Source organism: Mirounga angustirostris, unplaced genomic scaffold (genome assembly GCF_029215605.1).
Source record: "Mirounga angustirostris isolate CCGP_5_RB_7025 unplaced genomic scaffold, mMirAng1.0.hap1 SCAF_2, whole genome shotgun sequence".
Lineage (NCBI taxonomy): Eukaryota > Metazoa > Chordata > Mammalia > Carnivora > Phocidae > Mirounga > Mirounga angustirostris.
Window position 1 is genome coordinate 9,704,871 of NW_026991710.1, and position 12,833 is coordinate 9,717,703.

A 12,833-nucleotide genomic window follows, 5' to 3' on the forward strand; every position below is an offset into this window, starting at 1 on the left:
AAGGGCATTCATCATTGTAATCCCTAATAGAGATAACAGAAATATTAGCAAAGGCTGCAGGGAAAACCGTTCGAGGGAGACGTAATTTTTTACCAGGCCAAGGAATGATTTACTTTATCACAGCAAAGAATTTTATTTGACAAATGCATACTTTATCATCTCTGGTCGGCTGAAAATGTAAGTTTACATTTTTCCTAGCCATAAAATTAAAATAATTTTGGCTCCAAAAACTTAAAAGAAATCCCATTCTAGGCTCAAGCGTTTCCCTGGAAATGTAAAGGCTAAATACGGAGCGTGACTCACCGCCATTCCCATGGGGCAGGACAGACTCTGGAGTCACGAAGAACAGAGTTCAAATCCCGGTTCTGCCTCTTGCGGACCGTGTGATTTGGGACAGAGACCCGTCACTCCTCTGAGTCACTGTTTTCTGATCTGCAACATGAGACTCCGAGCGGCCACTGCCTGGGATGAGGACTCAACCGATGGCTTCTGTACATACTGCCTGGTAAAGCAGATGTGCTAGGAAGGTCGCCTGTTCTGAAAAACAGGCACAGAGCGCCTGGCATGGGACCTGGTGCAGAGTAGCTAGCTCCTCAGTAAACCTCTCAGTAAGCCTTCCCTCTCTTCCCTCTCCTGTCCCCTGTCTTCCACTGTCTTCAGGGCTGGGCCTCCGAGGACAAGCCAGACTTGTCCCCTCTGCACACGGTTGGGGAGGGAGTTGGGAGATGGAGCACACATCTTGGTTCACTCAGCTGTCTGTCAGCTTCTACGGCATCTTCCCTCCGCCCTGACCCAAACACAAGGCAGCTAGCCAGTCTGTGGGCCACCTGCCAGTTTGGAAGACAAATCTGAGAAGGTGTCAGAGGATTGGGATAAGGGACAGAACGGGGGGGGGGGGGGGTGAGAGGAAATGGTTAAGCTGGCTCAAGAGCCAAGGGTGTTTGGGAAGCCTGGAGGAGACAACCCTTCACTCCCAAATTAGAAACAAATGAGGAGTTTCAAGGGAATCTAGACTGTTGGTGGAAGAAGCAACAGAGGGGCATCAGCAGGAGATTGCCTAGCCATAACTGGGGAGACTCTACCAGGCTCAGTGAGCCAAAACTGGACTCCAAGTCACACCAAGAAAAGCAAACAGAAAAGATCAATAGTCCACATGCTTGTCTGGAATTGTTAGACGTTTTCGAAATTTTTCCTCCCATGATTAGAGTCTCACATCAGCCCCAGGAAGTTCCTAGGATAGTCACCATGGTGATCATTCCATTTTACAGACTTGCAAAGTGACACTTCAAAACTGGCAGTATGTTTTCGGTCATGTAAGGGAGTGGTAGATACACTGAGGGGTGAGTTTGCCCAGTGGTTTCCAAACAGCCTCCGGGGCCCTGCATCTAGGGTTGAGCCCCAGAACTGGTATCCGTCAAGCTTCTCGTGTCATTGTGATGATCAGCTAAGTTTGGGAACCACTGATTCCACGTCACAAACTCGCTGCGGATAAAGACATGGAGCCGGACGGAGGTGGAGGAGTGTGCCCAAGGTCATACAGCTGGCTAGTGGTTCAGACAAGGTTCGCCCCTCAGTCCACAGTCAAGGCTCTTAGAGAGCTCATGGTCGGAAGGGGAGAGTCACAGCCTCGGGGCTGGATGGTGGTCTCCATGAGCTCGAGCTCCCCACCTGGGTGTCTAGTGAGGCTGTCATCAGATGAAAATATAGAGGACTCACCTCCATGTACAAGCCAGGGGCACGAGGGGGCTTAGTAACTTCTGCCCAATGGGATCAGGGTTGCGGGTGGGAAGGACAAAGACTTCAGAGGAAGGCAGAGAAGAGTAAGGAAAACAAAGGCTCCTTATATGGAAGCCTGGTTACTTTTGTTTTAATAAGCCACTTGTGTGTTGTGATTTTATACAATTCAAGTTAGAATAAATGGTTTTGAATGAAAGCTTTCTAAGGATATTTACTGGGTATAGAAGGCACTATCTGACATCTAGAACACGTTAAGAACAAAAGAGAGGCAGCAGGAAAATGTTCCTGTAGACACAAGTCTTCACTGTCGCACGGAGACCGTATCTGCCTTTGCTCACGGTTGTTGATGGAAGTCAGTCCACAATGGTGCCGTGTAGGGCACGAATCAGGTCAGCGAAAGCAATTCGCTGTTCTCTAATGTCGCCAAGGTCACTGGGAAGTGGACACTTTCACCTGCCATTAGCAGGTTAAACTGTATAATATTTCTGAATCGCAGTTTGGTAAAATTTATGAAAATACAAAATTATTTTCAAGATACCTTTGAGCCAGAATTCTACTTCTAGAAATTTATTCCATGGATAAATATATCAAGGCAAATGTAGAAAGTTATACATAGGATTTTCAACAAAGCATAGTTTCCAGTAACAGTGAAAATGGGAAAACAACATATGTCCATAGATGGAGGAATGATTAAATAAATTATCACATTATACACTTGAAAACCAGGAAGCCATTAAAAATGATGATGTGTGTTCATGCTCATGGATGTAGGAAAAGACCTATAATATCACTTAGTGATAAACGCTAATTTCAGAATGAGTTATTTAATATAATGCAACTCATTATTAGTACAGACTTGTGGACTGATGCACAGAGAGATCTGGAAGGTGGCTTTTCATCAAAATGTCAACAATAATGAGCAGGGGAAGGGTGATTTTATTTTCCTCTGTATTACTTTACAGTATTTTAAAATAACTCTTAAAGTTTTATCTCATATATTTACATCTTGAGTAGACTTGTGGTGGGAGGCAGGGATCCAGGTTTATGCTCATTCCTCATTGTTGGCTCGTTATCCTAATACTACTTGTTGAATGATAACACCATTTCCCCACTGATTTGAAAAGTCATCTAGTGATTATTGCTGAAGAATAGGAGGGCTATTAGGCTTTTTTAAAAAAATATATAATTGGCATACAATATTATAGTAGTTTCAGATGTACAAGATAGTGATTTGATATTTCAGATGTACAAGATAGTGATTTGGTATTTTTATACATCATGAAATGATCACCATGACAGGTCTAGTTACCATCTGTCACCACACAATGTTATTACAATATTATTGACTATGTTTCCTATGCTGTACATTCCATCCCCATGACTTATTTATTTTATAATGGGAAGTTTGAACCTACTAATCCCCTTCACCTCTTTCTCCCATCCTCTCAACCCGCTTCTCCTCTGGTGACCACTAGCTTGTTCTCTGTATCTAAGAGTCTGTTTTGGGGCACCTGGGTGGCTCAGTTGGTGAAGCGTCTACCTTCAGCTTAGGTCACGATCCCGGGGTCTTGGGATGGAGCCCCGCGTTCGGCTCCCTGCTCAGCGGGGAGTCTGCTTCTCCCTCTGCCCCTCCCCCTGCTTGTGCGCTCTCTCTCTCTCTCTCAAATAAATAAATAAAATCTTTAAAAGTAAATAAAAATAAATAAGGGTCTGTTTCTATCTTGTTTTGTTCATTTGTTTTGTTTTTTAGATTCCATGTCTAAGGGAGTCCTGGGTGGCCCAGTGGGTTAAGTGTCTGCCTTCGGCTCAGGGTCCTGGGATCGAGCCCTGCATCGGACTCCCTGCTCAATGGGGAGCCTGCTTCTCCCTCTCCCGCTCCCCCGGCTTGTGCTCTCTCTCGCTCTGCCAAACAAATAAATAAAATCTTAAAAAAGATTCCACGTATGTGAAATCGTATGTCATTTGTCTTTCTCTGACTTCTTTCTTTTAGCAGAGTACCCTCTAGGTCTGTCACAAATGGCAAGATCTCATCCTTTTTTACAGCTAATGTTCCACTGGACATATATACCACATCTTTATCCATTTATCTATTAAGGGACACTTAGGTTGTTTCCATATCTTGGCTGTTGTAAATTATGATGCAGTGAACATAAGGGCACATATATCTTTTCAAATTAGCGTTATTGTTTTCTTCAGAAAAATACCCAGACGTGGAGTTCCTGGATTGCATGGTAGTTCTATCTTTAGTTTTTTGAGGGACCTCCATACTGTTCTGCACAGTTGGCTGCACCAATTTACATTCCCACCAACAGTGCACAAGTAGAATATCTCCATAATCAGAAAAATGATAGGGGTCCTTTCATTTGGAGATTAACATTTTTGGAGAAACTCCAACCCGATTTAATAGAGATTGCAAATGTTCATTATTTTTAGTTGTATATACATGTAATTCATTTATATATTCAGTCATCAAAGTAGTTTGTTCATTCATTTGAAACTGCTTAATAAGCACCTACTGTGCATCAGCCACAGGGATACTAATAAGTGAGGAGCATCACATGATAGTTAAGAAGTCAGGCTTTTGGGGCACCTGGCTGGCTCAGCTGGAGAAGCATGCAACTCTTGACCTCGGGATCGTGAGTTTGAGCCCCACATTGCGTTCGTAGAGACTACTTAAATAAATAAACTTTAAAAAAGAAGAAGTCAGGCTTCTGAGCCCGGCAGACCTGGGTTTGGACTCCTGTTCTATCACTCCCCAACTGTACGACCTCCAGCAAGCTATTAAACTGCCCTAAGCCTCAGTTTCCCCATCTATCAGAGAGAACACAAATACCCACCACCTGAGGCACCTAGTGCCGTGAAGCAAATTGTCCCAAGGTTTAACGACCTCCAACAACATTCATGATTCATTAGCTCTCGTCATTTCTGTGGACTTTGGGGGCACCACTGTTGGGCACATCTCACACAGGGCCTCCGGTGAAATTGCAGTCAGATGAAAAACCAGAGGGTTCATTTCCAAGCTGGCTACATCAGTAAGCTGGCAAGTGGATGCCGACTGCTGGTGGAACGTCTTCTTTCGATGGCCCTCTCCAAATTGCTGCTTGGGTGTCATCATGGCTTGGTGTCTGGCTTCCCTCAGAAGGAGCAGCTGGAGGCACCAAGGTGGAAGTCCACAATGCCTCTTCTGAGCTCACCCTGGAGATCACACCCCACACCCCAGCCATGCCCCATGGTGATTCAGCATGAAAGGGGATGACACAGGACGTGGATAGCAGGAGGTGAGGGTCACAGGGCCATCTTGAGGGCTGATTACCACATGCACCAGCTGAGAAGATGTTTACAAAGAGCTCAGGATGTACCTGCACTGCATCCATGATAAGCCATGGTGAAGAGCAAATGTAACTGCTCTTCATAAATAGGTCTCAGGACACTGAGTCCGGAGACATTAAGTGGTTCGACTCGTCATACAGCCCACTGGTTTTGAGCCAGCAGGAGCAGGTTTTCTAACTTGCCTCTTCAGGGTCCCTCCTTCCATAGAGAAAATCCCAGTATAGACACAGAGGTGAGGGACCACTGGCTAGAACGAAGTAGTCACCAGAGTTGAAGATGAACAGATGTCTCAGAAAAAATAATGGGGAAGCTGTTAGAGGATTCTGAATGTCAAGCTGAGGAAGTCATTTTCCTTTCATGGAAAAGGCCATGGGGAGCCATTGAGGAGTTTGGAACAAGAGTAACTTAATCCAAACCCATGGGCCAAGTTTATTCTCACAGCTGTGTGTGCAGCAGATTGTGGAGGTCTCGGAAGGAAGCAGGCCATTGGGGCAATCCAGGCATCGGGGATGAGGGCAGCAATAGTGGGAAAGGAGAAGCGGCTTGGCAGACACAGTGGCTAGGAATCCCCCACCCGTGGATCCGGGTTCACTAAGGACTGAGGAGGCCAGGGCCCGAGGTGATTGTGGCTCAGCAAGCTGGCCTCTGTGCGGTGCCAGGGAGAGCTGCCTCTCCAGCCCAGCCTCCGGCCCCGAGCCTCACTTCAATCTCCAGCGTGGGAGGCCCAGGGACATTCAATACAACTTGGAAGCAGGACTTTAAAACAAATAGTCTGCCTTTCCTCTTGTTCCCAGCTCTGCAGCGTGGAAAACTGAAGCGATGAAGGACTAGACAGAATGGAATGTATGCGGTTCTGAGCTCAGCCCAAAGGCCCTCCTCCACGGAAAGGTTCACTTCCTCGGGGCTGAAGGTGCTGGGAGGGAGGGTGTCTCAGGAGAGGCTGTCAGTCCCAGCCTCCCCTCCCTGATCAAATCCAGCCGGACCACTCCCTCACGCTGTTCTGGGCAGGGCTTACCTACTCTCAGCGCTCCTCTCCCGGTTTCCCAGCGTGACCTCTCTCCTGACACTTAGGATGCCCTGGTAACGTGGGGACAGAGACCGGAGCCCCGGGCATCATATGGCCCTAGGATCTGAACACTAGGATTTTGCTTTCCAAGTACAAGTTGGACGAATAATTTTCTCTTCTACTTTCATCAGTTTTACATCCAGACACGAAGGTTTCCAGTCGCAAGGCCGAGGCCATCCATGGGCTGCCATTCATCTCACAGGGAGAGTAGATTTATCACCCATTTTCCAGGACAGCAAAATGCCTTGTTCTAACAAAAGAGTGTGGCAATTTTCTAAAAGAGGGAAGCAAAGTGACTTGAGAAAGGAACATTTTGTTTTTCCAGTTGGCACAGCGATTCTATATGGGCTAGAAGTGGATCTATATACACATAGGTTTTATTGGGCCGAAAGAACTTAAAAACCGGATTGGAATGGCTTTAGACAGGGCACTCCAGCTTAACACCCACTCCCTACTTCCTTATACTCCTAATCGCTTTTTATTCATTTATTTGCCTACCTAGCCCTGATGCCACATGCAGGCAGACCTGAGATACCACACAACACTGCATAAAGCAATCTCTTCCCTCCTTGGGAAGCAGATGTTTGCAATCTTCTTTCTACGGCTTCTACTACCCATCCTGTTTCTGGGGTCCTACAGGTTCTATGGTAGATTAGCCTTTTTCTTTTTTTTAAAGATTTTATTTATTTATTTGAGAGAGAGAATGAGAGAGAGCACATGAGAGGGGGGAGGGTCAGAGGGAGAAGCAGACTCCCCGCTGAGCAGGGAGCCTGATGCGGGACTCGATCCAGGGACTCCAGGACCATGACCCGAGCCGAAGGCAGTCGCCCAACCAACTGAGCCACCCAGGCACCCAGATTAGCCTTTTTCTAAAGCACGATCTTTCACCTATTTAAAGACTTCCATCAGAGTGTCTCTGAGGCCCGCTTTTCCATATTAAGCATACTGTCTTCCTTCAACTGTTTCACTGGACATTGGATTCCCTCACGTGCTCTGTCATCCTCTTAAAGAGGGGTACCTGTGTAAGGGGAAAATACTGCAAGCATGGTCTAATCCCTTGCAATTCGAAGTGTCGTCCAAAAGCCAGCAGCATTAAATATCAATTTGGAGCTTGTTATAAATGCAGAACCTCAAACCCCACCCAGATCTACTGAATCAAGATTCTCCAGGTGATCTGCATGCACAAATCACCTCAGAGAGCGGACTCTCTTTGCATTAACGTAGCCTAGGATTATATTCGCTTTTGAAGGTAATTATGTTACACAGGTGACTCTGATTCCTGTTACCTGAAATCCATATTTGACCACACTGCTAAGCCACATCTTCCTGTATCATATTACAGTTTTATTGAAGCATTTAACAGTCTGATTACATTTTGATGAGTTATACATGTGCCTAGACTAAGATCTTAAGGACAAAACACAGATCATGTTTACCTGTCTTACGTGCCAAGCCAAGGCCCTGACACATAATAGTTGTTTGTGTAAGAATTAAGAAAAAACATAAACAGCAGCTGAAATGCTAAAGGAAATTGAGTCACGCTATTAAAACAATCTGTGACATGGCTTGCTTGCTCTGGGGCTAGGTTTCAGCGACTGGGCTTCTCTCAACTTCTTACCTCTGCCCCCTTGGCATCAGCTTTGGGACCTGGGCAGGCCCTCCCTTGGTGTCCTCAAGATGGCGGCCAATGTTGCTGAGAGCCATAGCCTTTCTCATTCAAGGCCAGTGGGCAAAGAGTAACCTGGAAACTTCAGGGGGTAGAAGCTTTTTTCTTTTTTTTTCTTTTTCAGCAAACGTCCCCTCTAGTTTCATTAGCTTTCATGGAGTTACCCCCTCATTTCTGAGCCAATCCCTGAAGCCAGGAGAAATTAATATCCTCAGGGGTTCAAGCCAAGGAGGATCCAGTCTTAGAGCTCTTCCAGCTCTGGCTGGAAACGGAGGGGGCGGGGCTCCACCAGGCAGTGAGGAAAAGCTGCGGGGAGAAGCGGTGGCATGGATGCCAGGGAGACAGCGAGCAGACGTCTACCATGGTGCTCAGCAGGTCTGCATTTCCATTGCCTTTGCATCTTGCAATTGTCCTCCAGGAAGTCCAACATTACAGCAATCACTAGCATGGGCTATGGCCAGAGAACTTTTCTATTTTTAAATGACACACAAATTATTATGCTCCATTGCATTGTTTCAGTGATCGACTTTAAAGGGCCCTGGCTTACCTCCTCCTGGAATAATAAAGCAGTCACAGTTCTTCGGGCCACTCCAAAAACCACTCCAGAGCGGTTTGCCACACATAATAGAGGGTGCACTTGAAAGGCAGCATCCAATGACCAGTTCTGGCTGAAAACTTTTGTGTTTTTTGAAAGTTCAATAAGCACCAGAAGTGACCACAATGTGTTTGAAACTTTATAGCATGTGTCTTCAGGAGACAAAGTGCCTAAAACTAGATGGAAAGACTTGTAATTTTTTAAATTAAAAACTGTAGACAGGAGAGGTAACAGTCAAAGTAAAATAAGCATGAATCCTACATTTTTGTTTCAAAAATAAAACCCGAGGTATGGGGAAAACTGTAATATGGAATTCAGGAATCTGCTTTGGCCATATGCTCTGTTGCATGTTCACTGTGCTGGCTCTCCTGGCCCAAAAGGCTCTCAATGATGGGTCAAGCTTAGCTGGGAAAGACATAAAACCGATGGGACCAAAGGCACAGGGTGGGAAGGGGGGCACATTTTCTATCCTCACCTTGGTGATCAGAGGGGAAACTTACCATCCTCGGCCTCTCTGGACTACAGTACTGGTCTAGGTGGTCATGTGAGAAGATGGAAGGACCAACACTGACCATCACTACCGCCAGAAACACTCAGGCCTGGTCAACTCCCAGGAAGGAGGGCAGGTGTGTGACCTTCACAAATGGAAGGCAGCCTAAATCGGGACCCGGCCTTGTCTATCCTACCTCAGAAATGGTTTGTGTGGATCCTGGCTCTACCGCCTACTCAAGGAGGGAACTGGTGCACTCACTCACTCACTCTCAGCTTCGGCATCCTCATGTGTAAAATGAGGGCAATGATACACCTGTCATAGATTGATGTGAGAAAAAAAAAAAACACAGCTCAGGAACCTGGGTGGCTCAGTCGTTGGGCGTCTGCCTTCGGCTCAGGTCATGATCCCAGGGTCCTGGGATCGAGCCCCACATCGGGCTCCTTGCTCGCAGGGGAGCCTGCTTCTCCCTCTACTGCTCTGCCTGCTGCTCCCCCTCCTTGTGCTCTCTCTCTCTGACAAATAAATAAATAAAATCTTTAAAAAAAAAACAAAAAACAGCTCTTGTGACAAGGGCCTGAAAATGTCCAGGAAAAGCAACCCTACAAAGGCCATTCTCCCTCCTGCCCCCTGCTCAGTCCCATTCAGCGCTCCAACTGCGTCAACACACAGCTGAAGTGCTTTGGTGTGATCACAGGCCTCTCGTAATTTCTCCCTGCTTCCTCCAGAATGCCTTGCAGCACTTAGCTCGTACAATCATATATATGTGGTAAGTCATACCTGCAGTAATTGGATTAAGAAAAAGATCTGAAAATCTTCCAGTTTTCACATAGATGTAAAAACAACACAAAATGACCACAAGAGCATGGCCTCATCTCTTACTGAACATAAAATCTAGGGAAAGTTTAGTTTAATAGTAGACTTAATCAGAGCTTTTAAAATAGCAGCAAGAGGGGCACCTGGGTGGCTCAGTCGGTTAAGCCTCTGGCCTTCAGCTCAGGTCATGATCTCCGGGGTCCTGGGATCTCAAGCCCACGGCAGGCTCCCTGCTCAGCAGGGAGTCTGCTTCTCCCTCTGCCCCTCCCCCTACTTGTGCTCTCTCTGTGTCAAATAAATAAAATCTTTTAAAAAATAATAAAATTAGGGCGTCTGGGTGGCTCAGATGGTTAAGCGTCTGCCTTCAGCTCAGGTCATGATCCCAGGGTCCTGGGATCGAGTCCCGCATCGGGCTCTCTGCTCCTTGGGAGCCTGCTTCTCCCTCTGCCTCTCTCTCTCTCTGTCTCTCATGAATAAATAAATAAAAATCTTAAAAAAAATAATAATAATAATAAAATTAAATAAATAAAATAGCAACAACAAATATTTCTCCTATTAGACTGTAAGGTCCTTGAGAGTTGAGTTCTCTTTTATTCAAATTTATATTCTCCTGAAGAACACAGGGAGAATATGCTTTCCCTAGAAGACGGGCCATCCTGTTAGGAGATGCCAAAAGGAAGGATAAAATGAAATACTTCGAAGGGCTTATCACTTTGAAAGGCATAAAAGGCTACTTAATTGCTACAAAATAAAAAAACATAGAAATCACAGTTAAAAAATATTAGACTTGCTACCTGATGACTACAGAAGTCACAATCTTTAAAATTTCTTCAACCTCAGATCACTCTCGAGAAGTGGTGACCCCTGGCCTTGAGACAGAAGATTTCCTATCGGGTCTAGCTTTGATTCCATGTCCTCTGTCAAGTTCCTTTTTCTCTCCAAACTTCAGTTTCCCTAGCCACACAGGATATTAAGTAACAAGTTTTCTAAAATCCCTTACAGCTGTAAAATTAGGTGTCCAAAATTTCTGCACATACTTGTGGCGAGTCTTCTCGAGAAAGGCACCCTGCTAGGTGCTCCAGAGAGGCGTGAAACAGAACAGACCCGGACTGTTCTCAGTAGACTCGTGGCTTGTTAAGTAATAAAACACGAGGACACAAACAACTGTGATGTGAGGCAAGAAGGGGTAATGACCATCCAAGAGGTACTCACAGGGAACTGCACCATATAGACGAGGACTGGCTTTGTGGAGGGATGGCATTCATTCCTGCTTTGATGTGGCAAGGCCAAGCACAACTATGACCAAGATACACAGAGCCCTGCCCTCAGAGTGCCTAAAGGCTGGCTGGCAGAAGAGAGAATTCACAGGGGGCGGAATTCCAGGCAGAGGGACCCATGCGTTAAGACAGGAAGGCAGAGCATCATAAAGCACACAGGAGTGAGTCCAGGGCTCTGTCTGTGCACAGGCAGGCAGTGCACAGGAGATGAGGATGAGAAAAGGGAGAGAGGTAGGGTGCACCTCATGGGGAGTCCCTGACATGCCAGGCTACAGACTTAAATCAGTCCAACAAAATCACCTACAACTCTAAGAGACGGAAAGCTTACTAACCATCATGTGATCCCTCACTTGGTATCCAAATACACTTTGTTTACTGTAACTAAAAGGAAGACACCTGAAAGAAAATTCCCCCAAAAAAGTAACTGAAATAAGTTTATTTGCAGAAGAACATCTGAACATCAGGTACAGTGTGATCCACTATGATCCAACAACAGCCGAGACTTGTTCTGGGCGTGCTCTTATGCAGTTTGGAGGAAACATCAGCTGAACACTTATCAAACTTCAGAAGGCCGTCTAACCTGAGTATCACACAACACATAATGACCATGACACAGTAATGAAAATACAGCAGCAAATACTGACCACTTTGTGAGCTACAGCAACAATATAAGCAATTTAGGCCCTTTTTAAAAAAATGAAAAAATAGATTACAGCTTTATTTCAAGCATTTTCAGTGGAATACAACTTTATATATTTTCACTCACAACAGACAGCAAAAGAATGCCTTCTGAAGCATCTGTAGATAAAATACATTACTTGTTTAAATGTTTGCACTCGGAAGTGCACTTTGCCAGGTAGGAGTTCAGATAAGAGAATGAAGCTGTGCTGGGCCAAAATCCTGGCTGCTGATCAAGACTTGTATAGTTTCCGTATCTGTCTAAAAAAGTTTACATCGGAGAAAAAAGAAGGAGAACGTAAAGAGAACCAACATTATTCTTTTTCAGTGAAGCAGTCTAATGGATTCCAAGTGTGTCACCCCAAAGTTGAGTCCCATCCAGGCCGAGGAGCCGAGGAAGCTGGGAGGAAAGTGCTAACTGAACACTACAGAGATGGCCACTGATAACAGAGCTTCTAGAGGCCCCGGGCCACACGGGGTGAAGGGCCGCCAGGACCACCGGTACAAAGGTAAAGTGCGCTCACTGAACTGCACACATAGAGCTCCTCGGAGGGTTAACAGTTCTTGACAGAGGTTCCTGGTTGTAGTTTACAATATCTGCCTTCACCACCCTCTGTCATAAAAGAAAACAGAGTTATTATCAGGACATCAGAACATTTAGAAAGAGCTTGTTAAAGTATATTTTTATTTTCTGAACTGTGGTGAACTCCTGATGATAGACATCATAAATGAAGCCAGAGCTGATATTAAAAGAATCAATCAGAACAAACTGATGTAGAGCTGAGATGTTGGGGAGTGAGGAGCTTCGGTTTGTTTTTTGTTTTTGTTTTGTTTTTTGTTTTTTAAGGATGGAAGAGCAATTCCTTTACTGAGTCTTCCCTGGTTTTATGACATTAACTTGATGTTACCACAAGTCTAACACAAAATTGACACATCAATAAGAAAAATTAAAGCCTAGTTATAATTTAAAGCAAATGAATGAGAATTAATCATTCACATACTTTAATTCATAGGCAAGACTTCATAATTTCAAAGTAAAATATGTCATTATTTATTAATATTTAAATAAACCATTATACCCAGCCATAACTTTTTTAGAATGTCTGCAGCAATTTGTGAGTTAGTCAGAAAACGTGTAAATGTTATATAGAAGGCACATATAAAGGAGAAATGTTTTG

At 45.0% G+C, this 12,833-nt stretch overlaps 1 protein-coding gene across 3 annotated transcripts in view; it reads right to left on the reverse strand.

Annotated features, from left to right (window-relative positions):
- Positions 1-12,833, reverse strand: part of RAB28 (RAB28, member RAS oncogene family) — a 148,100-nt gene that overhangs the window by 39,742 nt on the left and 95,525 nt on the right. For 2 of the 3 annotated variants that reach the window (XM_045881475.3, XM_054508992.2), the window contains one exon: positions 11,399-12,268. The exons of the other annotated variant lie outside the window; for it this stretch is intronic. In XM_045881475.3, coding sequence (XP_045737431.1) covers positions 12,176-12,268 — 93 coding nt within the window. In that variant the 3' untranslated portion in view covers positions 11,399-12,175. Of the gene's footprint in view, positions 1-11,398; positions 12,269-12,833 lie in introns of those variants that run through there. 3 annotated transcript variants of the gene reach the window in all.